General features: G+C 35.1%; 2 protein-coding genes across 2 annotated transcripts; one reads left to right on the top strand and one right to left on the bottom strand.

The window, feature by feature from the left end:
* The first annotated feature begins 47 nt into the window (after positions 1–47).
* Positions 48–14,341, top strand: LOC107038746 (ornithine decarboxylase). Its single transcript, XM_015258001.2, has 7 exons — positions 48–248; positions 2,434–2,510; positions 2,603–2,775; positions 5,669–5,969; positions 9,464–9,703; positions 11,908–12,116; positions 14,126–14,341. The coding sequence occupies exons 1-7, from the start codon at positions 65–67 to the stop codon at positions 14,214–14,216; spliced, it is 1,275 nt and encodes a 424-aa protein (XP_015113487.1). The 5' UTR covers positions 48–64; the 3' UTR covers positions 14,217–14,341.
* LOC107038747 (lipase member H-B) lies at positions 14,014–23,925 on the bottom strand. Its single transcript, XM_015258002.2, has 6 exons — positions 23,664–23,925; positions 22,067–22,218; positions 21,255–21,497; positions 17,720–17,923; positions 16,844–17,003; positions 14,014–14,472 (listed from the first exon to the last, which is right to left on the bottom strand). Exons 1-6 carry the CDS (start codon positions 23,834–23,836, stop codon positions 14,382–14,384), a joined length of 1,023 nt encoding a protein of 340 aa, XP_015113488.1. The 5' UTR covers positions 23,837–23,925; the 3' UTR covers positions 14,014–14,381.
* Between the last annotated feature and the right edge of the window lie 2,259 nt (positions 23,926–26,184).

Here is a 26,184-nt window from a genome sequence, read left to right as displayed (position 1 = left end):
AATAAAAATGATCGTTGCATCGCGAAATAAGTCAGTGATAGCGTAGCTCTTACCTGGTTGCGGTATGGCACTATTTGACTTGTCAGACATAACTCTCTATGATGATGACAAGACTAATCTCGATATTATGAAAAGTCTTATTGAAGTGAATGGGCAGGAGGAAGCGTTTTACTTGCTCGACGTTGGAGATGTTGTGAGAAAGCACAAGAGATGGCTCGAGAAAATGCCAAGAGTTGTTCCACATTTTGGTAATTAACACCCAAAAATATGATACCATATTTTTTAATTTTAAAGATTTAAAAATAAGATTTTTGTGATACCTGCCTTAAAAGTGCACTTTTCGAAACGGTTTAGCGTGCCTAAAGCGGTTGTTGAAATTCCACGTATGAAAAAATGCTATAGGATTTCCTATAGGAAATCCTATGGAGAATTCGAACATTTCCTATAGAATTTTTTTGATAGGATTTCCCACAGGACTTCCTATAGGATTTCCTATAGGATTCCCTATAGAATTTCTTATCAGATTTATTACCCTAATCCTCACCCTTGTAACCGATTGGTTTCGAGTCTCAATTTTGTGTGTTACTTTCTATCGAAAACTCTAGTAAATTCTATAGGAAATCCTATAGGAAATGTTCGAATTCTCCATAGGATTTTTTCATACGTATCACTTTGCGCGCGCTCTTGAACTTTACGCACTCGTGCACAAAAACAACTACATTACCTCCACTACCGTTCCGAACAGTGAACTCGGCAGGTACCACAAAAAATAGGATGTGTTACACGTGCGTGTGAAAAAGTGAAACTTTACGCACTAGTAACACAATATACTATTTTATCACACGTGCGTGTGAAAAAATAGAGTTTGAAACTCCTGGGAAAATTGTTCCTTGATCCTTGGGAGGGTAGCGCTCGCCTTCGGTCCCATTTTTAAGACATGTTTCCATGTGAAAATCAATGATAGAACAACGGTATGTCATTTTATACGAAAAACGGTTTTTACATCAACTACTGTATTTCCAAAAGTATTGAATCGATCAATCTGAAATTTACACAGGAGTACAACTCGATGATACTAACTAGTCCTCAACATTTTAGAACTTTACCACATCCTTCACTCATGTAATGAAACGTCAAAGCAACTTTCAGACAAAAAACATAGCAAAACGCCAATATCTCGTAAACTTTGTAGGAACGGGTATATATTTTTTTAAAGAACTAGATAGAAGACATCAAGACGAATATTTTGAAAAACAAAATTGAAATCAGATGAACTGGAATTGAATGAATTGGAATCAGATGTTTTTCAGATATTGAACAATATAGTTTTATACAAAAAGTTGTATATCTTTAAAACTACTCATGCAATTTCGCCCAACTAAAATCCCAGCCTGTGATATAGTAAGAGCTAGAACCCTACTAAATGGCAACTTCCTTTCTTAATTTTTTCAAACGTTATCGTGTTCACATCAATTTTATCTCAAAAATAAAAAATGCCAATTACTGGGCGACTCGCAATAGTTAGCTAGTTATATTATTGTCCGATTCTATGGATATTACCATAAGGAATATTTTGACGCCAAAAAAGTTCATTTGATGCAGCAGTTTTCAAGATATTGAGAAGAGAAAAATTTTTCGGAATCGCTGTATTTCAAAAACTACTGGACCGACTGAGCTGAAATTTCGCCCAGATGTGCTCCCGAACAATACCAATTATGAGCCAGAATTTCAGATTTTTACCCATCACTTTACTCCTTTCTTTGTGAAAATTTATAAAAAAATTCCCAGAATTTTGCACGCACATACGGACGTACACACAGACATTCTCTAAAAATATCATATCTCGACGTTTCATGACATTCTAAGTCATTTCCAAGCAGAATTAGAGAATCTAAAAATCGACCGATTGCGAAGCTTCCACTCAGAAGCAAAAAACTATAAGAATCAATGGAATTAGGTTTTTCTATAAAAAATTATAATTTAGACATATTTTTCTAAATTATTTGTTTTATTTTATTTTTTATAAAATCCATAATATAAATTTTCTTGGCTCAAATTTTGTGAGTTCCTTTATTTTATTTTTTAATGAAAGGAGAAGGAAGATAGAGTAGAAAAAACTTGTAAAATTCATGCTGAGGAATTATTATTGAAAATGTCTCAATAGAAACAGTTGTATAGAGATGGAATTCTACTGTTTTTCCCTATAAATCCCTTTCTGTTGGACGTTTTCTATTGAAAAACGCGCAGTGAAGCTGCGGAAATTATCAATAGAATTGACCAAAAACTAATAGAAAGTTCAATTGAAATCCAATTGAATTGTCGAGCAAATCGCTAGGTTTTTCTATTAAATTTTTACGTGTGTATTCCATTAATCTCAAATCATTTTTTTTCTGATGAAATTAATCAAGAATATTTAATCTCATGGTTCTGCAGCTATCAAATGCAACCCAGATCCTAGAGTGGTCCGCATAATTACTGCTCTCAATGGAAGCTACGATTGTGCATCAAAGGTAAACATAATGAGACTTCGAGATAAATTCCAACCGGATCTTATCACTGGTTTCGATATTGACTGTAATGAGTGGGCGCATTTTTATTTCAGCAAGAAATCCAATTAGTGATGGAGAATGGTGTATCACCTGATCGCATCATATTTGCAAATCCGATCAAAGGAAATTCACACATCAGATATGCGAAAAAAGTTGGCGTCGAGAGAATGACTGTTGATACGACGGGCGAGGTTTTGAAGCTAAAAAATCTTTACCCTGAAGCGAAGTGAGTATAAAGGCGGGGGGGGGGAGTTGGTTCATTCCATTCCAATTACAACCGCCCTATCAATGAGAAATCAGCAATTTTATTTCTTTAAAAAAATGATAAAAATATGATTCTATCGTATTAAAGGAATAATTAATTAATTTGGTAATTCGCGATTGGATAAAATTAATTGGATGTAAAAGTAACAGGTGTAATCTCAACGCAAACACTCAACACGTATAATAACTTTAATTCAACATGATCTTCATCCAACGCAATTGCAGATAAAAAACGGAGACTATAGAAAAATACACTTTCATTCACGGATGATAAAAATTATAAGGCAATCACAGAGCATTCACTATTGAAAACTTCGTGAGTTTCATCCAAAATTCTACACGGAGAGAAATATTCAGTAAAAATTACGGAACAATTCACGTAATCCGCGATGGGGAATCGTTTTCCGGCAGTTTTTTTAGGAATGCAAGAGAAGAAATCTGAAACGTTCAGTGAATTCTCAGGTTCATCACCGAACAAAGTATGTAATTGTCACGTAATTTTTCCCGCAGAAGTAAAATCTTACAGAAACTTACCGACTTATTGTGGCTCCGAAATCGAAAATTCTTGAACGTTCAACAATTTTTATGAAGCTGGTGAGTTATTTCTACGGTTCGTTCCGTAAAATTTCTCAATCGTTGGGGAAAAATTACGGAACGACTTGTTGTCCCCACAGCGGTGAGGATACCAAGACACAGGTGATTAATTTTTACGGAACCAATCGTAGAATTTACGTGGCGATTCGTACAATTTCAGTTTCGACTCACACTTTTTATTGAATTTTACATTGCTCGCGGATTACGTTTCGAAACGTAATTTTTACGTTTTTTTCTGGTAATTTTCATTGAATTTTTCTCTCCGTGTAGAGCTTTTTCGAATATTTCAAATAAACTATTTGAGATTAGGAAAGAAAATAGTGAATTTAAATTTTTTGCGCACAACTTCTTCTGTAGATTTTTTTTAGCTGGACCATTATTACCACGGAAAAAAGTATACCTGAATATTTTATACAAGATTTTTTTTTTTACTTTTTGATGACAATTTCTTTTTGGGAAAAAGAATCTAAAATCTATGCTGATTTTTTTTAATTTTTGGAAGTTTTTCGTTGAAATTAAGAAATTCTTCTCAAAGTGTTAAAGTGCGTGATACCCGCGTTTGGCTTGTCACCAAACGCGACCCGCGGCTTTGGTCACCTGCGCAGGGATTCGCCGCCGTGTTATTTAGGCTTTAGTGTTGCCGAATTCACTCTACACTGCCCGGGTGCGTGTAGCGAGATTCCGGCAACATCGCATCATGGGCAATTTCATTTAACGTGGGAAAAAAAAATCATCCGTTCGAAATAATTCGTTTTCATTAGGAACCTTAGGAAATCTGCTATTCTAAAAACTACTATAATTTTTTAGACACTTCAATTGACAAAGTCAAATTTTTCTCAACTTTTCCCGTTAGCCACTCAATTGTAATTAAAGAAAAACGACACGCAGCGGGATTTCCCTCATAGGGTGACCAATTTAGGGTTAAAAATCATTTCTCCACAAAAAATGTTCCCCACATCTGAACATAATAAAAGCGGACATTAAGGATAATCGGGCGAGCCCGGAGGGTTAGAAAAAAAGCAGCCATTTTTCTCTCTTGTTTTTTACGTATTCTTTAAATGATGGAAAAGGCATGTGCAAAGTTTCAGACTGCTGGAGAACATGGTTAATTTATGATGAATTTCTGAAAAAGTGGCCATTTAACCCGTGATCTTATGGAAATCACAAAAAAAACTGCAAAACCCAAGGAAAAAATGCAGCCAAAGTCATGAAACTTTAGACAGATTTAGAACATGTGATCAATGATTTTTTTTGTGAAGAAGATTGTCGCCTAAGACCATTGTTTATTAATAATAGCGAAAAAAGTACTGAAAAATGAAATTTCTGCGCACGCAGCCCAACCGAGCAGCAACGTCTCAAGTACCGATCGGGTGGGGGTAGCGCGGTCAATTTAAACGTCTCTTGAGAGAGAGTGATGAAGCGTTGTGATTGGAGCTCCCTCGAGCCAATGGTACCAGCTCCTGGTGAAAAAAAAACTACCGACGATCTTTCCAGTTTTTCGCATGGATTGATATTTTTTCATTTATTAAAAAAAAAACAATCTGAAAACCATTCAATGCGTGGAACAGATACAAATAAATTTGATTAGCTCCAAAAATAATTTTTAACCGAAGATACTCCCAATATTGCCTGAATTTTGAATCTGAATGGGAACAATTTTTTTGACACTGCTGCTACGTTCACCTCGTGTCGAAAAGTGCCTTTTCGTTTACTAGTAAACGAAAAAAGGCACAGTTCGCCACTCGCTGAACGTAACATCACTGTCAAAAACTATTGTTCGACACATGTGAGACAGGAATTTTCAGCTCGTGTGATTGGCAGCCCTCGGCTTCGCCTCGGGCCGCCAACTTCACACTTGTGAAAATTCTGTCTCACTCGTATCGAAATATACTATTTTATTCAGCGATTGGTTTTCTACAGGAAAACAATAGAAACCCCTCCGCCTCACCTCCTACATTTCCTCCTCGCCCGATTATCCTTAACTTCTTTTTGCGTAAAAAAAATCAGATTCAGATATATTAATCTCGATTCAAGAATAAAATATGCTTATCTCTGATATTATATTACACCTGATTCCGGCATATTTTATACGCTACGTTTTCCTCAATAGTATGAAGATCTTCGGATCGTCACCAAAATTCCTATTTATGGTTGCACTCAATATCTAGACGTTCTTAACTGTTTTTTTAAAATTTTCTCATAGTTCCCCTGTTGTCGAAATTATATGCAAATTCATTATAATGCTCATTTTTCGATTCTAGAATTGTGATTCGCGTGGCAATCGACGGCTTCGAGTGTGGAATGACGTTCAGTAGAAAATTCGGTTGTGAACCGACGATTGAGACTGTGAAACTCATGAGTTTCATCCAGGAAACTGGAATGTGTCTTTATGGATTCAGCTTTCACCTGGGCAGCCCTTGTTGGGATACCAACGCTTTTGGCCGAGGAATCGATACTTGCAATGACTTGATTAAACTAGCTGAATCCATGGGGTTCAATAACTGCAAATTCATTGATATCGGTGGTGGAATTTCTGGTATCAGGGATGAGTCTATCGAACAGGTATGCCATTCCATTTTGTTCTCTTTCCTGAAAAACGACGCAACAGGTCCTCAGTGTCTTCTGAACATGGAGCTATCACACAAAAAAAATTCACGAAAAAATCATGAAAACAATAAATACGAGAAGATTGACGATTCTTCTATGCGATTTAAGTAAATTCATTTGCGAGAAAATCATATTTGAGTACAAGAATATTTTAAAGCATGAGGCCTTTCTCGGGTCATATGAGTTGAGATGCCTGAGAGAATTGAGCAATTGAAAAAAATTTACTTGTCTCAAGAAAATATGTTTCAGATATTAGGAAATTTTTTTCTGTACTGCTTCTCACGATTTCTCGTCTGGGAATTGGTATTACATACTTCCCAAACTCGAAAACTTGAAAATCACTACAGAAAAATATTGTTCCTGGGCTGTTGCGATGGGGTTTTTTTACTCGTGTAGTTGGCCACTCCTCGCCTACGGCTCGGAGGCCAACGCCACACGAGTAAAAAACCCCATCGCAACAGGCCGGAAAAATACTATTTCTCAGTGCATGAAATGGCTTCAAAGACACCCCTCGAGCTGGGAGAATTAAGGAGAGTTCACTGTACTTTTTGTTACTCTGTTCGTGAATTCCCGCATACCGCACGCTGCACACTGCAAAACCTGAACGTACATAACGTTTCGTTAAGCGTAATTTACGGTTTTCTAACCATCATTTATGTATAATGCCAATATGATGTCAGGTGACTTTGTTCCGAAATGAAAACTGGAATTCAGAGTTTACGGCGGCGTATTTTACGGTCAAAATAAAAACGTAAATTCCGCACAAAGAAAGCATTTTTTACGTTTCATTAAACGTATTTCACGCTCAAAAAATCGTAAATTACGATCTTAACAGAAACGTAGTGTACTATTTGCTCATGCGTAATTTACGAAAAAAATATCGTATTTTGCGCCGGAAACAACTTTTCTTTTTTTCGTCGTAAAATTCGGAAAAATCATCCTAATTTATGAACATGAAATCGTAAATTACGTTTATGCAACCGTAATTTACGATGATTTTGAGGGTAGTTTACACTTTAACTTCAAGCATAAAATGCGCTTCAGAATGCGTAAAAAACGACTTCATAAATGTAATTTACGTTTAGGTTTTTCTGTATGTGCGTGTACTAAAAAAAAGCCGCTTACGACGCCCCATCGTGACAAAAAATATGCTTCGCCTGTAGGTCATAAACGAATTTTCTGTCGAATATGAATGTTGAACTCACCTTCGCTTCGTCCTGCAACCTCATAAAAATTATGTATGTATCCAAAATTTTGTGCAACGAGTTCTCTGGAATAAACGATGCGATTTGTTTTTCGCCATCGATGCATGTTCATCGAACTTAGAACTGATTAGATGTAAAAAGAAATTAGGGGGATTTCTCCGTGTGAAATAATAATGTGATTTAAACATTTTTTAATCGCAATTGATAAGTCTCCATGTAGAGTACACACATGATGAAACTTTGGAAAGCAATGACTCAGCGATTCCTCAGCTTTTAAATGAATCAACAAAACATTGAAATGACGTTTTTTCATAAAAGAGCAGATCCGCGCCATCAGCAGTCCAAAAAAGTCGATGCTGGGGATTTTTGACTCATTTTTTTTCTGAAAAAATGGCGACTAGATAAAATTTTTGAAAAAATCTAAACATATTCACATTTGACGGAGTTATGATTTTTTGAAAATTACTAAATTTGTAAAAATTTTCTTTTCCATATTGACTGAAATATCTCAGCCACGTTGAATCTATCAACTGGCCCTTTGGCACACTGAAAGAATACGAAAATCCCTTCAAAATGAGACCTCATACCTACCTAGTATTATCTTCAATTTGCCGGGGTTTATACGGGAAAACTTTGTTTTCAATCGTTAATTACTCAGAAACCAAATTTTTTAAAAACCATTAGTTTTTTGGTAATTTTCAACTAACAATTTTGTTGCCCCAAACAAGACTTGTTTGGGAACTTGTTCGTTTTCCTCTCAGTGTATCCCTCGCGTGCTAGAAGCCCGCATTTCCTCATTTACTATCTCTTAAGGGGTCTCCAATGTGTCTAGTTTATTGTCTATATTTAATTTGAGAAGTAAAAGTCGAGGGTCCACGATCTCCCATATATCCACGGTAGAAATTACCTTAAATCCACGGGAAAACGTCCCGTATATCCACGGTCAAAGTTACCGTGGAGCGTGTGCACAGACACTGCCTTTAAAATTTGTTAATATGAAACTATAAATTTACTACTAAGTGAATAATTCAAATTTCTTGAAAGGGGACTTTCGATTACGCAAGTCATCGTCAATCTTCCTAACTCAAATTATTGATTGATAAAATAGTTGAAAATTTGAATATTTAAATTGATGATACACTGGGAAAAAAAATTACTTTTCCCAAGGAATCATTTTCTTGGGAGAAGAATTTATTTTTTTAGGNCACAGACACTGCCTTTAAAATTTGTTAATATGAAACTATAAATTTACTACTAAGTGAATAATTCAAATTTCTTGAAAGGGGACTTTCGATTACGCAAGTCATCGTCAATCTTCCTAACTCAAATTATTGATTGATAAAATAGTTGAAAATTTGAATATTTAAATTGATGATACACTGGGAAAAAAAATTACTTTTCCCAAGGAATCATTTTCTTGGGAGAAGAATTTATTTTTTTAGGAGCTTATTTCTCTAGGCCAGTCATTCCCAGGTGGTCCATGTCCATCTCCAAATATTACAATTACGTTGAATAATGAGATGATTATGCTACATATGACCTTGAATGAACACGCTTCATTATTTTTCAATTTTTTCAAATTCGAGGTTTTCTAACGTATAATAATTTGAAATAATTTTAAAGGTTAATAATTGTCAATGGAGTTCATTCAAGGTCATATGTAATATAATCATTCCATAATTGAACATAATTGTAATATTTAGAGATTGACTTGGACTCCTTGATAATGACTGGCCTGGAGAAATGCGCTCCGCAAAAAATAAATTCTTCTCCTAAGAAAATGATTCCTTGGCAAAAGTAATTTTTTTTCTCAGTGTACTTAAGTACTCAAAAAACTTCAAGAGTGATGTTATCTAATTAAGGGCCACAATATTAACCGTGATACAATATTACAAATCCGGCTATCCCTGTGTAGCACAGCTAGTTCAAATTTTTTTCAATAGCTACGCAATATTATAAACATTGCCTGTAAAAAACAAGGATAATCGTCGAAAAAACCTGCTTTTAGGGGTCAATCTTAATACGTAAATCCTTGAGTTATCTTGTCTCAACAATGTATGATTGAATCGAAGAGTAAATGAATGACATGCAGTTTATGAATCAATTTTTTATCGTTATCATCATCGCTATCGTTACGAAATTTCTGATTTCCTTTGTCTTTAATCTGATCTGTCTTACACCTATTGATATGCATAAAAGTAGCTTCGTTCATTTTTCAGACAATTGGAATGATAAATTTTCCAGGTAGCTGCGTCCGTCAACGCAGCCTTGGAGAATGTCGATCCATCTATCAAGATCATCAGCGAGCCCGGGAGATACTACGTAGAATCCGCATTCACTCTGGCAGCTTATGTGCAGGGGAAGAAATTAGTCGAGGAAGGGGGAACTGTCAAGCGATTCTATTACATCAACGATGGAACGTACGGGGCGTTCATCGAAGAACTTTTGGATATCAGGCAGCAATTGCCGACGTCATTGTACGAGGTAAAAGATTTCAGGTCATCATACACTCAGAGAAATATCGACATAATATATCACAAAACTAATTTCTTGCGGCAAATATATCTTCTCTTAACTTTTACACCGAATTTCCGGTCTGGGGGACCATTATCCAAACTTTCACAGTATAAAAACTATTGATAAATGTAAGAAAAAAAATTCAAACTTCCAGTAGCTTCCTATTTCGTCGGTTCCAATCGATACGAAACGCACTGAGAAAAATTTCAATGGTAATTTCAACTACAAGGGAATTGTCAAAAAAATAATAGTTACGGTAACAATAAACATTGTAGATTCAACTATTACATTAACGTGAAAATTACATCGTAATGTTGATGACACTATTTGACATAGTAAATCGAATGATGAATCCTAGTTTAATCTACAAAGTTTATTGTTACTGTAAATATAATTTCTTTGACAATTCACTTGTAGTTGAAATTACCATTGAAATTTTTCTCAGTGCGTTTTTGATTTTTTTTCGCTCCGATAAATCCACGAAACCACCAATGTTTCTTCTAAATAATTTATTCCCTGGGGGAATTAATAAAAAATAATACTAATAACAGCCGCGATTTGTATGCAAAACTGTTCATAACGAACATTTATTTGCGAAGAAAAACAATGAAATTAAATATACTCATACGTTTTGCCTCTGTTCAAGGGAAAGGCTCCGTTTGACCCTTCCATCGTTTAACCTTTTCTTGTTTGACCTGTCCTATGAAATCCTGTGAAATGTTCATGATTTTAACACGAACACTTGGCGATAAAGTCACAATTTCTTGCATTAAGAAATCGTTTATTTCGTGTCAAAAGATGAGAAAATTACTAATAGTACTAAAAGCTTCGATTGAGTGAATCATAGATCAGAGACTTTCATATTGAATGAATGCTGAATTTATACAGGGGAGAACCTTGACATATTTCTAAAGTATAACCGTCACTGGCTCTCAATCGCAATGAATTTGAAGAAAAGCAATAACATCTTTTCCTTCTCTCAAACTTATTTTGTCTCTTCAGGAATATCATCTAATTTCCAGAAAAAAATATCATTATTTCATTCAGTATTATCCTCTTTTAGCCCGAATAGCACTGATTTACTGCCTGAAACCTACCATGAATTAAACGAATACGCATGCGACATTCTTCACTCAAGAAATTATTTTTGTCATATTATGTCGATTTTTCTCTCAGTGTATGAACTGAAAATTGAATACAATAACTAGCGCTTTCTGTGGAAAATTGTAGTGATTTTTCATTAGAACTCTTCAAGAATTCTATTCAAATTTGGGCTTCCAAGTGAAAGCTTCGCCATCGTTAAAATTTTCAGCTAAAATTTACGGTAAAACTTTTGGAAATTTTTGTAAAGCGCAATTTCCACTGAAAATTCAAGGAATTCCATAATTAAAAATGTAGCGAAGCTACTTATATATTTATTTCGCATTATTTCAATCTATTGTATTCGAGCTTGGCTTAGCAACCGAATACCTTACTACGTCACCTCGCGACAATTCATAATAATTCGGGCATCCTCGATCGGAAGATTAACACCGTTGCCGCTGGAGTACACTCTCATTCCAGCTCTCATGGTGTAAACCAAGTTACATTGCTGTGAATAACTCTTATTCGATATAGTACATGAATTCCGAGTGTTATACATTACAAAACCCATCTATCCCTCGCCGAACTCCCACAAATCGTTGAAAATTAACGATTTGATTTTAAAAACTCATTGGAAACTGTAAATTTCAGGTGAACGAGATTTTAAATTTTTAAGCAAGTGAAGGAAATTCAATATCATTTGAAATTTTACGATTTTTTCCCTCTTCAATCCAATTCAATTTCGCTCACGTGAAAATTACTATTAAAAGTTTCAGGAATTTCAATTTTCTTTCTGACAATTCCGAGAAAATCTCAATAGAGTGAGTCACATAGAGCAATAAACGTCTATTGTCATCTTTCCATCAAATAGTATGATATATTATACATTATCTATCTCCTGACAAACGACAAAGTCGCGCTATTTTCAATAGGAATCGACGCAAGAAATAAATAGTAGAATTTTTAGCAGAAATATGACATAAATTCAATGGAACTTCGCGAAGAAGGCGCTAGGTTTCTCTTTTTTTATTGATACACGCCTATTAAAATGAATAATCACTCAAGTTTATCATAATTATTGGATTCAGTTGCCCAGCGATGAAAAACACCTCTCCGTCATTTGGGGACAGACCTGCGACCCTTATGACTGCATCATAAAAGGATCGGAAATGCCGGAATTCGCGGCTGGGGATTGGATGGTTTGGCATAATATGGGCGCCTACAGCCTCTCAAATTCAACAGTATTCAATGGCTATCCTCCCGCCGTGGTGTTTCCGATTATGAGGAAGACTGCTCTGTGAGTTCACTGATAATAGTACTACTGGTGTTACTGGTACATAAAGTTCCACTTTTTCGTACACACGTGCGAACTTTCTGTTTTTTGAAATACTTGCCGAGTTCACTTTTCAGGGACGCAGTGGGTGTAAATTGTTTGGTTTTTTTTGCGGAGTGCGTAAAGTTCCAAGTCGTGTGTAACAGTATATTTCATCACTTGTGTATAAAGTGAAATTTTATGCACGCTCCGCGTGCGCAAAATTCCGGTCTCTGTGCATTGTGATGAAATACTTATTTTCATCACGCTGTGCAGAAAAGTGAACTTTTCGGCACGCTCCGCGTGCCTAAAAGTCCAATTTCCGCCACATTGTGATGAAAAATATTGTTCGTAACTCGTGAAAAAATGTTTTTTAGCTCGTGGGATTATATCACTCGTCTTCGGCTCGTGACATAAACCTCCCACTCGCCAAAAAACACTTTTTTGCACTCGTTACGAAATATACTATTTCGTCACACGGACCTAATGTACCAGATTGCCCTCCTGAAAAGTCACTAACAGCCACCTGTTAGTGGCTTTTCAGGAGGCCAATCAGGCGCATTACGTCTACATGACAAATATTTTTTTTTTTCACATTTTTCTAAAAAACCGTCATCACTCCCATCTCGAAATTTCCGGTGGCATTCGTATGTGGTGGCGCGGGAGGGCCTTCAGAGAGTTGGGGGGGAGGGGGGCAAAACCCCGTCACTGAAGAAAAAATAAACAGCAAAATAAGAAAAAAAATATCAAGATGAACAAGGGAATTGAAGAAGGAAATTTTTGTTTCAAACAGATTGTTTCCAACAAAAAAATACAAATTACAGAGTAATTTGTGAAAACAGCTCCAATTTTATGTGATGAATGACAAATTCATTACTTAATTATTGATTTGGTGTTTTAATGGTTTCATCAAATGTTTTTTTTACGGCCTCGGAGTCCCTTTTCGGGTTCCATTCGGCACTCTATCCAACCCTATGCATGCGGCTCTGGATTCTACACTGTGCCGCATTCGCACTCCTATAGAACATAGGAATAGCTTGGGAAACCACAGGAAACCCATGCCGGTACATGCAGTTCCTCTATTAGCAACCTCCCGCTCGCCAGAGCCTTCCGTTGAAAAATTCGGTTCCACGGGGAATCGAACTCACAACCTCTCGCATACTAGACTTGCGTCTAATCGACTCGACCACCGACGTCGGTTTTTCATCAAATGTTGAAAAATAAAATATTGATGATTAAAGTAGATTTCAGAACATTCTTATAAACATTAAATGTCTATTATTGGCGAAGTTCTGAAAGATCAAATTAGTCAATTCAGTTAAATTTCGAAATATTTGTATATTTTTGTTGAATTATTATGTAAAAAAACTTTTTAATTTTAATGATCCGATCGTTACGTATTTCATGCGGAAAACCAACACTTTACGCCGCTTAATCGCCCTTAAAAGTGAACTTTCCAGGCAGGTATTGCAAAATAGAATTTTATCACTTGAACATATTTCCGTAGAATCCTATTCTAAAAAGAACATACACTTAAAATCGATAACTATCGATATCTCGCAAGTCTCACGCTTATTCCTCATTGGCTCCAGTCGTCTGAGGCGGCAAATTTAATTCATGATGATTAATTTAATTTTGAGATTTTCAATTATGATTGTTACAATTATAGCGCGCTGTAGTGCGCGTTCGGTGTCGTATTCAAAATCGCTCTGGGCGTTGTCAATTTTTTTTTAGATTTTCAATTATGATTATTACAATTACAGCGCGCTGCAGCGCGCGTTCGGTCTCGTTAAATCAAAAGATCGCAACTTTCGAATCATATTGTAGTTTTATTTAATTTAAAAAGATGACATTCTTGATCAAAGGAAATTAATTAATCACCTCCTCCATTTTTTTAAATTGATTTATTCTAATTCTTTTGTTTCATTCATATCTCCTAGTCAACGTTTTAACAGACATACATGAATAAAAAGGTGATTTTTTCCTAATTACAGCCAACAACTGCTAACAGAGCTGCAGAATATTCAAAAGATTCAACAAAACGGTAATAGTGAGCATTGCAACCACAGTGAATGTTCCCGGTGACATGGGAAACAGAAATATTCTATCAGTAGTTGTGCAATACATTCCTTACTTTTGGTGTCACTATGATGTCCAGCTTCATTTCAGCGAAATAGTTATAATAAACATATTGGGTAATTTGTGCAGAATTGTATTAATTCCAGTCTTTGATTCTCTATCCTACATTGATTATACAGTGTTCAAGGCGTTCCAGTTGATGTATCCGAGGCTGTTGCCATACGGAGCTTTTGAATTCGTCACGAAGTAGTAGCTCCCTCGTCTGTAATGAAGATTTATTTCATTTGTTAATCGAAAACTTCAGATCGAAAATTCAAAACTTTTTATAGTAGAGACGGAAAGGAAAATATTCACATATCGGGAGTATTCCACTGTTCTTTTTTGAGGATGACCGATAGAATGTAGATTTTGAGAATACATGCACCTAAAAATTTAATAGAAAAACCTATCGAATTCGTTAGAAAATTCTATGGACATGTTCAATAGAAAAAATTCAACATAAAAAGTCAACAGAATTCGATTTTTCTATATAACCTATGCTTTTCATATATTTTCTATAGAATTTCCTCGACTCAAGTTTTTTTCATTCTATTTTTCTTTTCTTCTCATAGAGAAAATCAAACGAAAAAACTTGGAAAATTTGAGCCGAGAAAATTCTATAGAAAATATTTCAATAGAATAAGTTATATGGAAAAATTGAATTCTACTGACTTTTTCTACTGAATATTTTTTATTGAACATTTCAATAGAATCGGCCAAAAGCTAATAGAACCGTTCAATGGAAATTCAATAGAATTTTCTAACGAATTTGATAGGTTTTTCTATTAAATTTTGTCGTCCGTGTGTCGTTCTCATGATTTTTCATCAACAAATTTATCAATTAAATTGCGCGAGAAAAATTGGAAAAAGTTAATTGAGAATCAACGACATTCAAATTAAGTTTTGCAGCGACTCCTTTACTAATATTTCTTGCTCATAAAAAAATAATAAGAATTATTGGAGGAGAAAATACTATAAGTTTTGAGAATACATAGGGGAGGTAGGGGCAAAGCGGACCCCCTCGAAAAAAAAAAGTGTGGGGTAAAGTGGACCCTCACATAAATTATTGAATCGAGTCGCCAGAATTATTCTAATACGTTTTATAAAGTGAAATTTACTACCTTGACTAAAAAAATATGCAATGAGGGCAAGTATAAATTTGTGTGAGCTCCTGCGGATCTAATTGTGAACAAGAAATGTGAGTTTTTGATCAACAGCGATTACATTCTATCCAATCGGTAGAACAACATGACAATGACTCCTGACAAACGGAAAATTAAAATAATTTTAAAAAAACAGAGGGTCCACTTTGCCCCAACATTAATTTTTTTTTAAATTTAATGACAGATCTTAATTGCAATTCTAATGAGATTATGATCTTCACGTGAAGTGTATTGACTCATTAGAATTTAAAAAACTAAACGATTCGCTTAGAGGGTCCGCTTTGCCCCTACCTCCCCTACATGCAAAAAGTGAAGAATAATGCGAGAATGAGACTCGGTTATTGTCTTTCATGTATCAAAAAATGTATGAAACAATTTGATAGCGCTGTCTCCGAGAAATTCTATCATAATTCTGTTTGTTGCGCAAATTCTATAAAAAATTATGGAACTTTGCTCTGTGGCTGTCAATAGATATTTTTCATAGAAAAAAGTCTATAGATATTGATTTTTCTATGCAACACAATTTTGTGAGATTTTTTTCATAAGAATTCTTGGACATGAATTTCCTAATAGTCCTTGTTGGATTTTATCATGAAAAACGAATAAAAATACCGCGGAAAAAACTTGGAATATTTAGGCTTCAGATTTTCTGCAGAAAAACCAATAGAAATTCAGTCGAATTTCATTGAGAAAGTGCCCTATTTTCCAATACGCGTCTGTTCTTCGTGTGTGCCAGAAGTATAAAATTGGAAATATCAGTGCAGCGTACAGAATTTTCTAGCCATTAAGACTTCTTTAATTTCAAAAGTCAAGGGAATCGTTATCGAAGGATGATATACAAGAGAACAATTGGAAATTTTCATCATAAAACTTTTTTTCAATGCCAATAGATAATGTTTTTCCGTCAGAATTCTCAAGAATTGGTTATTTTCCTCAAAAAGCGACATCGATGTTTAAAGATGTACTACACCGTTTCGGTCAAAATCCACGTTTTTTTTTTCATTTTTCTGGCAAATTATTGATCAGATTGACGCGAAATAATATACCGTTTTTGCGTTTTATCATTATTGACTGACTCACGAAGCTTCATGGTAGTGCAATCATTTTCCTGCATTTTTTCTAAAGTTTTGGGAATTTCCAAGAAGTTTTAGAAAAAAACGGAGGAAAATGATTGCACAATTATGAAATTTCGTGAGTCATTAAGTAATGATCAAACGTAAAAACGATATATTTTTTCACGTCAATCCGATCAAAAATTTGCCAGAAAAATTCAAAAGACGTGAATTTTGACTAAAAGGGTGTATTACGTCTTTGATAAAAATTGAATAATGCATGGTTATGCACTCACGAAAGCAGTAGGTACGGACCTCAACAAAACATTAACGTGAATGTAAAAAAATCTACAAAAATGCAACTGTAATCAATACTTACACATCATTAGGAACGGAATATCCATAGAAGACTTTCCGATTTCCGTCGCATTCTCCTAATTTATACTGAAAAAATGATGCACACTGTGTCGCAGGGAACGCATATTCGTATTTAACAGTTTCCGAGTAATATTGCCACGACCTCCAATGATTACACAAATCTGAGCAGAAAGATTGAAATTATTCTCAGAAAAACGTCAAGTTGAACATAGAGACTCTGCTAATTGGGTGATTATGTCAATATATGAAAGTCATTCTTCTATTGCTCAACGCACACGCATGAAAAAGTTTCATAGAAAAATCTAGCAAATTCGCTAGACAATTCTATTGAAATGTTTAATAGACAATATTCTACAGAGAAAGTCAATAGAATTCGATTTTTCTATGAATTCATGATGTAACGCAAAATCATTAAATTAAAATCATTGAAAATAATTTACTTTTCTTAACTAAATATGGTCTACTACATTAGGAAATTTTTCTCTCGGTGTATTGACTTTTTCTATACAATATTTTCTATTCAACATTTCAATAGAATCGGCCAAAAACTACACGGAGAGAAATGTTCAGTAAAAATTACGGAATTCACAATTCGCTCACCGATTACGGAATCGATTCAGAAAATTTAAGTGACAGTATCGCAATTTTTCACAGGAGATTCAGATAAAAATTACGGAACGCTCTGGGAAAATTCCGTGACAGTTACGTACAATTTCCTGCAACCACATCTCGCTCCAGAATTACGGAAAAGATAGCATAATTTTTATTGAATATTGCTCTCCGTGAACTATAAAGTTCAATAGAAATCCAATAGAATTGTCTGCCAAATTCGCTAGGTTTTCCTATTAAATGTTTTCGTGCGTGCAATCATGGTTACCTGATGGCGTGACGGGCACCCCCAGGAAGTTACATCCAGGCTGTGGCCTGGATCCCCCATTGGGATAGAAATCAACAGTACCAGTGTCTTCCCGAGCCCCGTAGAACCCACCATCTGTATGAATTATATCCACAAATCTTGCGCTGTTCGCATCAATGTGTTTTGCTCCCGTGTAGTAAAATCCTGGATTTGCAGGGTCGAGTCCTGTAACCATTTCATCAATACACTGTTAGAAATTCCTTCAAATTTCAGTCATAGCATCAGCTGAATTCTCAATAATGTTATGACTTTGAATGTAGTTTCAAATGAAAATGTTCATAAAATTTCTCATTCATCGAGAAAATTGGTTTTTCATATTGAGCGATCATCATATTTCAATGAAAGCTTGAATTTTCAGACTCATTGCGAAAATTAAACATTAGATGCAAGTGAATTTTTAATAGATTGAGAATTCAGAAAAGTTGTTGTCTGAATTTTCCCAATTTTCAACATTTTTCTAGGCCGTATGAACCTGGAAATCGAGAATTAATTGAATAGTCAAGAAATTAATTGATTCGCCAATAAAAAAATATTCAGAAATTTCAGGTAACTTTGTCGTTGTTAAAAACTTCAAGCTTTTTTACTTGAAACTCCAAGAGTAATTTTTTAACAGTGTATCTTATCATTTGGAAACGAAACAAATACTTGTTTATTATGATATGTATTATTGCACGTGGTGTGACCTAACATAGAAAATGAATTGCATCAGAACACATGCGAAAAAATCAATAGATTTTGATTCTTCAATACAATCCATTCTAGTGAGGTTTTTCTGTAGAAATTCCTCGGAATGATTATTTCCAAGTCCTACACTGATAGAAAGGATAGAAGTTATCGTTAACGAATGGATTTGGTTGGAGACAAGGGTCTATTCGGTCTCACCAAATATTCATTCGTTAATAGTTAACAAATACACATTTGAGGAGCCTTGTTCGACTCGATTTTCACTTTTCAAGTGAACCATTCGTCAAGTATTAACGAATATTCATTTGGTCATCTTCAACTTTACCATTCGTTAATAGTTAACAAATACACATTTGAGGAGCCTTGTTCGACTCGATTTTCACTTTTCAAGTGAACCATTCGTCAAGTATTAACGAATATTCATTTGGTCATCTTCAACTTTACCATTCGTTAATAGTTAACGAATCTCGTTTGGAATAAATGAATCAGTCTATCAGTATTCGCGTTTTGTGTATGCACATAGTGATGCCGTCGAGACTAGACGAGAATTATTTTGGAAAGATCATCACGGTCTAAAAAAACATCGAAAGTTTAGGAATCGTCGTAATCTCGAAAGACATTGGATCGGTGCAACTCGTCACGAACTTAGAAGAATCCATCACGTCTGAGTTTCAGTATTTTCTCTTTTTCAAATGTTTGTCTCGATATCTGTCTCGTCTCGTCTCGTGAACTTAAAAAACCGAAAATCTCGAGATCCAGACAAGATAAATCGTCCCGGAATTATGACGAGATATATCACTGAGAGAAAAATATAATTCTTCTGACTATATTTCATCACCATCGAATTATATTCAAAAAGTCCTCAACAATTTTTCATGGGTTACGGTAACTATGGCCGGAGAAGTAATTACTACAGTGGAATGTAGTCATTGCAGCTATTTTATAGTTCTCCTTACGATAGATTTATCGTGGTTACTTTTGAACTTTGGTTAGTTTAACTGCATTTTGATTTGCAAAAATTACGCTTGTGTTATGTGCCGCATATAAAAAAAAATCGTATCGTTCACCAAAATGCCTCAACTATTTTCTTATTGTAAATCGAACTTCAGATTTTTCTCTCAGTGTACCGATCCAATGTCTTTCGAGATTGCGACGATTCTAAAACTTTCGATATTTTTCCAGACCGTGATGATCTCTTCAAAATAATTTTCGACTAGTCTCGACGGCATTACTACATGTACATGAATGTAGAAAAGCGCTGACATTTCGCGCTATCCTCACGGGCCGATTTAATGGAATAAAGGAGATAAAACTCACGCCAAACACGCCGGTGACAGCGAAAAATGTCACTCAAGATTTTATACTTGGGAGTAAGTTTAGCTTTTTCTGCCATCAATAAATTGGCGGATTTGAGATGGGGAGCCTCTCGAATAGAAAACTCTGTGCTTAGTCTGTCTTGCATATGCTTTTGTTTTCGTTGTTGTGCACAGACCTGAGAGCCACACTGAGATGTTCCTGTCAGGCTTTTACCTGATTCGGGGCAGTGAGTTTACTATTGAGTTTGCCAAGAGATATCATTGAAATTGTTTCTTATTTTTATTTTGCACTATTCATTTTGGGTGCTCCTCCTGATCAACGTTAAAACCAAGCTGCACTGATATTATATCAATATATCAGTGCAGTTATACAATATTACTTGTAATCAATAGTTATAATCAATATTATAACTGCAACACTTCGATACTACTGTAATTTAAAATATTTCCAAATTGTTTTTATTTTTCTTTACTGCACTTGTAACCAACTAAAAACTTCCTTGTAACAACTGATATCATGGATCGAAATTAGAATAAACGAATTGATTGATTGAATAAATTGACGGCAGGCGTTCGAGGGGTTCCGTTTTAGTTGGTTTATGACGTCTTATGGGCTAAACAAAAGGTGAATATCTCCGGGACTAACCATCTAATTTATACCATTTTCAATACAAATGAAGAAATCTATTCAAATATTCAATACTGAAAAACTTTTATTCCAACTTAAACTTGATTTTTACTCAAATTTTTATTCGCATGGAATAAATAGTTTTTTAATTATAAACAAATGTTTTCGTAATCCAAATAAAGTCTTAAACAGCAAGGAACGTTGTCATTGTTTGTGCAGCGAAGATAACGAATTCGTTAATAAGTACACGGAGAGAAAAATTCAACGAAAATTACCAGAAAAAAACGTAAAAATTACGTTTTGAAACGTAAGCCGATAGCGAAGTAAAATTCAATGAAAAGTGTGAGTCAGAACTGAAATTGTACGAATCGCCACGTAAATTCTACGATTTATTCCGTAAAACTTAACTAGCCGTCTGAGGACTCATCGCTGTGGGGACAACAAGTCGTTCCATAATTTTTCCCCAACGATTGAGAAATTTTACGGAACGGAACGTAGAAATAACTCACCAGCTTCATAAAAATTTATGAACGTTCAAGAATTTTTGATTTTGGAGGCACAATAAGTCAGCAAGTTTCTGTAAGATTTTACTTCTTCGGGAAAAATTACCTGACAATTTCGTACTTTGTTCAATGATAAACCTGAAAATTCACTGAACGTTTCAGATTTCTTCTCTTCCATTCCTATAAAAATTGCCGGAAAACGATTCCCTTTTGCGGATTGCGTGAATTGTTCCGTAATTTTTACTGAATATTCCTCTCCGTGTAATAATCCTTCGTTTTCTTCGAGAATTCTTCGTTTCCTTATAATTGATTATTCATTCACCTTCTGGTAACTTATCATCAGGAAATATGTCTCAATACTTTACCTGTTATCCTGGGGATGGAATATTTAGTGTATTTCCCGAAGAATCCACCTATTTGTGCCCCTAATGAGTGTCCCACAAAGTGGAATGTTTCGAGGTTTAGGCCGAGATCAACGAGCGCATCGAAGGTCTTGGCTAGTACTTCTGCAACACCGCTGACTCGCCGTTTAACAATCAGGTAATTTTCGAAAGCCAGTTGACTCCAGTCGAGAAGGAATATATTGTCTGTTCCACGCTCTAAATATGCTGCACCAAACCGAGGAAAATGAAAAATTAATCACTTCCAAAGAAGTCAATCAATTCGGTAGCGAAGTGATAGAGGTACGAGGACTTCACCCACACGAAAAAAAGGAAACAACGAGTGGCCTCAGGGCTACAAGTGCACTTGGTAGTTTTTTTCGTATTAATTTATTCAGTAGTAATATCACGAGATTTCTTGATTGTTTTGTTGCGTAAGTATTTAAAAAAACTAATTCGTAATTGTTATTGTACTCATTTTTTAAATAATTTTGAAAAAAAAACTTCTAGCGCAAAAATTGGAGGCCCTGGACTATGAATGCAAACGAACAATAAACAATTAATTTTGTTGCACTAATTATTCGTTTTTAGATATATATAATCGATCTTCAATGCATGAGAAATCTTACTTTATTTTTTTCAATAGCTGGTGATTATTATAAACATTGTCGATGAAAAACATGGTGACAATCTTAAGAAAAATGTGCTTTCTAGGGATATACCTTAATATCCTTAAACTGATTTACCACTTCACTACTGACTTATTGAGTTATTGATTCATTGCATCAACATCTCACCTCCGACAACTGTCCGAATACTCGTGTTCGATGGATGCTCACGAAAACCATGAGTATAAATGACCAAGGGCATCGTGTGGTCTATTTGTTGATAAATTGCTTCAACTGATGTTATTGGAATATCTGCGACTGAGGCAAATTCGATTCTTTCCCTATGAAATTTGATTCAAAATTAAGTTCATCGGATCGCGATCATCTAAAGTTTTTGGTGAAATTGAAGGGTCCTGGTGGAGGGGCTCATCGACTAATTTTCGATAGGGCACTAAGAAAAAAATTTATTCCTTCAAAGAAAATGTTATTGGTGATATCTTTTTCATACTCTTAGTAGAAGAAAATATCTCTTTTGGAACGTATTTCTCCAGGCCAGTCATTTCCAGGTGCTCCGAAATCAGTTCCAAGCGTGAGAATTATGGTGATCTATAAGAATATTCTTCTGCATATGACCTCGAAGAAACTCCAATAATAATTATTAACATTTGGAATTATTCCAATTTTCTTTACCTGAGAAAATCGCCAATTTGTAAAATCCGGAAGATATCGGAGAACATTTTGTCAAGGTCATATGTAGCATAATAATCAGATTGTTCAACATCACTGTAATTTTTGAGGATAGACTTGGACTCTCTGAAAATGACTGTCCTGGAAAAATTCGTTCTGAAAAAATATTATCTTCTGACGAGAATATCAATCCTTGGCAGGAATAATTTTTTCTCTCAGTGGGGGAGCCGGGGCATGAAGGGATATCTAAGATGAGGACCATTTAGTATCTCCTTAATCGACACAATCCTCGAATTTATATTGTCTTTTATCTCAACGCTGACTGCAAAGGCATTTCGATGCTCATCAAATCCAATGCAATCAATGACCTTCACGACAAAATAAATATGATCGTCTTTAAGGGTGCCTAGTGAATTTGCAAAAAGATTCAAAAAAAATTTTTTTCTTTCCCTCCATCATTGGAGAAATCTGTATTTATCCATCCGACGAAATTTCAAACCCGCAATCGGAACTAGACATCGAGAAAATAAATGCGGAAAATCCTCTATTTCGCGTGACGAACCTCAAGAAAGCACGGGATCAAATGGGTACGGCGGGTTGAAATATCTCTCTTATTCACCCCGGTACCCCATTGTTTTTTGTCGCCATCACATTGAACACATCATTCTCCATATCTTCAAATTTTTTCAAATTTTTCTTGAGTTCCTAGGGGGTTGAAACGTTCAATTTAATCAAAACTCCATAAGAGGCCGTGTATAAGACTGATTTTGTTTATTTAATTTCTCGATATCCATAAGTTCTAAAATTTAAAAATTGTCACCGATGTTCACCATCTGTCTAATACTATTAATTAAAAAAATCATAACTTTGTTGGTGAATGTCAATTTTCAGGGTCATCGCCAAATTCACTTGGCACCCTTAATTGTAGAAATCGCTAATGCTCAGGGTTATTCTAGTCCGTGTCCAGTATCACCAATAACTGGCGACAGATTTCGAAAAATCAGTGACATGTTCCTGAAAATCTAAAATTTCTTTTCTCTGCCAATCCCATCTTCTACCAAAAATCACTCGATGTGTCTCTTCACCAAAATCAACGAACCCTTTGTAAACTTTCATCCTCATCCTCTCCGCCATTCGAATATCTCCCCCGCGGATGTACTTGAATATTTCGCCAGGCACATTATCCATAAGCCCCACTCCTCCCTCTGCCAAATTCTCACGAAGCACTGTAGTCAGAACAAAAACCACCATCCACTTATTGCACAGCATCATGAGAATAATTCTTTCACGAAAAGGACAACCAAGTTAAATTTCAAATGATGAACTTCGGGTGAGTCCCGATCCCTCAAAAACCTTCTAACTCCCTGACTCACTCAAATTCACTCACAACTTTATCATGTATTCGATTTTATACCGTTACCCTCTCCACTTGATTCGATCTTGGCATTGGAAAGGGATGCGATGATGGTGATTACCCCTTATGTAATTACGGAACGTAAATCAGCATTTACGATGTCGATCTTTTTCTCCATTGGCTCCTCCTCGCAAAAAACTTCCGCTGCATTCGGAAATTAAAATGATAAAAAGCGAAACTTTTTCGTAATATTCATAAATCCATAGGAGACACACCGGATTGATTGCGGAAGCATGCAACTTACATGATTTCAGGCAATTCATAACACACAACTGGATTCAGTTTCCGAATAATGATCTTGAATATTGCGCAAACGTTATTCAATTTAGTGGAAGATCGGTCGAGGTAAAATGGAGATGAAAATACTGCACGGCATTGTTTCAGGCTAGATGTTTTCGGGGTTTCGAAACATCAGTCTAACAGGTATTTTGGAGATTTTCGACGCAATGAGTTAGCCAAATTTTTCTTTCAAAGAAAAATTCACCCAAAAAAATTATTCATTCGCATCAAATAAATGTATTTATTCAGATAGCTTGCAATAAAACTTGATTTATTCAAACTTACATTTGATTTAAATTTCATTTGTTTTTGCATTTTAATTCACATTGAATGAATGGTTTTTTCAAAATATAAATGAACGTTCACACGGAGAGAAATATTCAATAAAAATGACGTATCTTTTCCGTAATTCCGGAGCATTCCGTAATTTTTATCTGATGAAAAAATTTTTATCTCCTGTGAAAAATTACGATATCGTCACTTAAATTTTCTGAGTCGATTCCGTAATCGGTGAGTGAAGTGAGAGTTCCGTAATTTTTACGGAACATTTCTCTCCGTGCATTTAATTCAAATACAGACTCTTCTCACTGCCGCTAAGTTCACATTGTGTCGAAATTTGTCTGTTTTGTGTTTTTTCGTTTACTCTCGTTCAGTCCTTGAACGTAACATCACTGACACAAGTGGGAAATCGCTTTCGTCAGAACATATTGACGAATACAATGCTTTCATTCGGGAAGCATAGCTCAGACACATTTGCGACGGAGTTGTTTAGCTCGTATGATTGGCAGCCAACTTAACACTCGTGAAAAACCCGTCGCACTTGTATTGAAAATACCATTCGATCATACTTACCTGAAAAAATCACTCAACGAACGATATTTATTGGGAGATCGACTCCTTCAATTCATGTTTTCACCGGTGAATTCACTGATGAATAAAAATCTCATTCCGCCAAAACTTTCTATTGAAACTTCTTTCCTTTCGTAATTTCCATGAAATGTACGAATTTTGTAGAACAATCTATATTTCTGGGGTATAAAAATTACAAGACATATGCGCGCGCTCTCGCGCGCACTGATCTATTCATTTGTTGAAATGAAGAAATGGAATTCATTGAATTTCATTTTCTCATGAATACCTTATAAATATTGATAATGAATCAAAGAGAATTCGACGAATGATTGAAGTGAATAGCGAAATAGAGTAAAAGAATCTATGAAGAATTTTTCATTTTCAATGAATTATCTTCAATTTTTTTTAATAATCGGTCTCCATAAAAGGACAGAATTTATTAATTTCACCGATGATATATACACATGTGAAATACATATATACGTATGACGTGAAAAAAAATTTACCACTGAAGAATTTGAAAATGCCGCGTGTTTTTTTTGTGAATAACTTCGTGTCACATATTGACCAATCAGAATTAAGGATTAGCGGTCAGGCAGTTTCGAGATATTTCGATATAAAACAACTTCACGTTTCTTTCATCTTTAGTAAATAGGAAAATAGAAAATACCTCAGAAATTCCTTGATCTTGAAGGTTTTTCTCTATTGTATACAATTTACAGCCGATTCGCGACCTTTCGCTTTAGTCCAAAGGAAATCGTGGCGAATCGACTGTAAATTGAGTATTTCTATTGTTTCCCAATATTCCATGACCTATAATTTCCTTAGATAATATTTGACAGGAGAAACACTACCGAATAATTTATGTTTAGGAAAAGTTCCAAAGTTTAGGGACCTATTTCCTTACGCAATATCATTACAGCACGATTTTAAGCATTCGGTCATCTGTCTCCAGTTAATTCAATGGAATTACTATGGAAATTTATTCAAATTCTGTTTCGATTTGCTTTAGAAGAAAATTTTTGGAATTTTATATGAAACTAGTGCCCCCGACGTTGACCGGGCGATTTCTCTT

Source organism: Diachasma alloeum, unplaced genomic scaffold, assembly GCF_001412515.2.
Source record: "Diachasma alloeum isolate Michigan unplaced genomic scaffold, Dall2.0 Dall_scaffold_00288, whole genome shotgun sequence".
Lineage (NCBI taxonomy): Eukaryota > Metazoa > Arthropoda > Insecta > Hymenoptera > Braconidae > Diachasma > Diachasma alloeum.
This window is presented reverse-complemented; position numbering and strand designations above follow the sequence as displayed.

What these genes read in the sequence shown, in the direction of transcription:
- LOC107038746 (XM_015258001.2), top strand. Translation starts at nt 65, where the DNA reads ATGGCACTATTTGACTTGTCAGACATAACTCTCTATGATGATGACAAG. An exon ending in AAGAGTTGTTCCACATTTTG is followed by an intron (nt 249 to 2,433) that starts GTAATTAACACC and finishes ATGGTTCTGCAG; the next exon opens with CTATCAAATGCAACCCAGAT. An exon ending in TGCCGACGTCATTGTACGAG is followed by an intron (nt 9,704 to 11,907) that starts GTAAAAGATTTC and finishes TATTGGATTCAG; the next exon opens with TTGCCCAGCGATGAAAAACA.
- LOC107038747 (XM_015258002.2), bottom strand. Translation starts at nt 23,836, where the DNA reads ATGATGCTGTGCAATAAGTGGATGGTGGTTTTTGTTCTGACTACAGTG. An exon ending in AGGATGAAAGTTTACAAAGG is followed by an intron (nt 22,219 to 23,663) that starts GTTCGTTGATTT and finishes CAAATTTCATAG; the next exon opens with GGAAAGAATCGAATTTGCCT. An exon ending in GGTGCCCGTCACGCCATCAG is followed by an intron (nt 17,004 to 17,719) that starts GTAACCATGATT and finishes CTTTCTGCTCAG; the next exon opens with ATTTGTGTAATCATTGGAGG.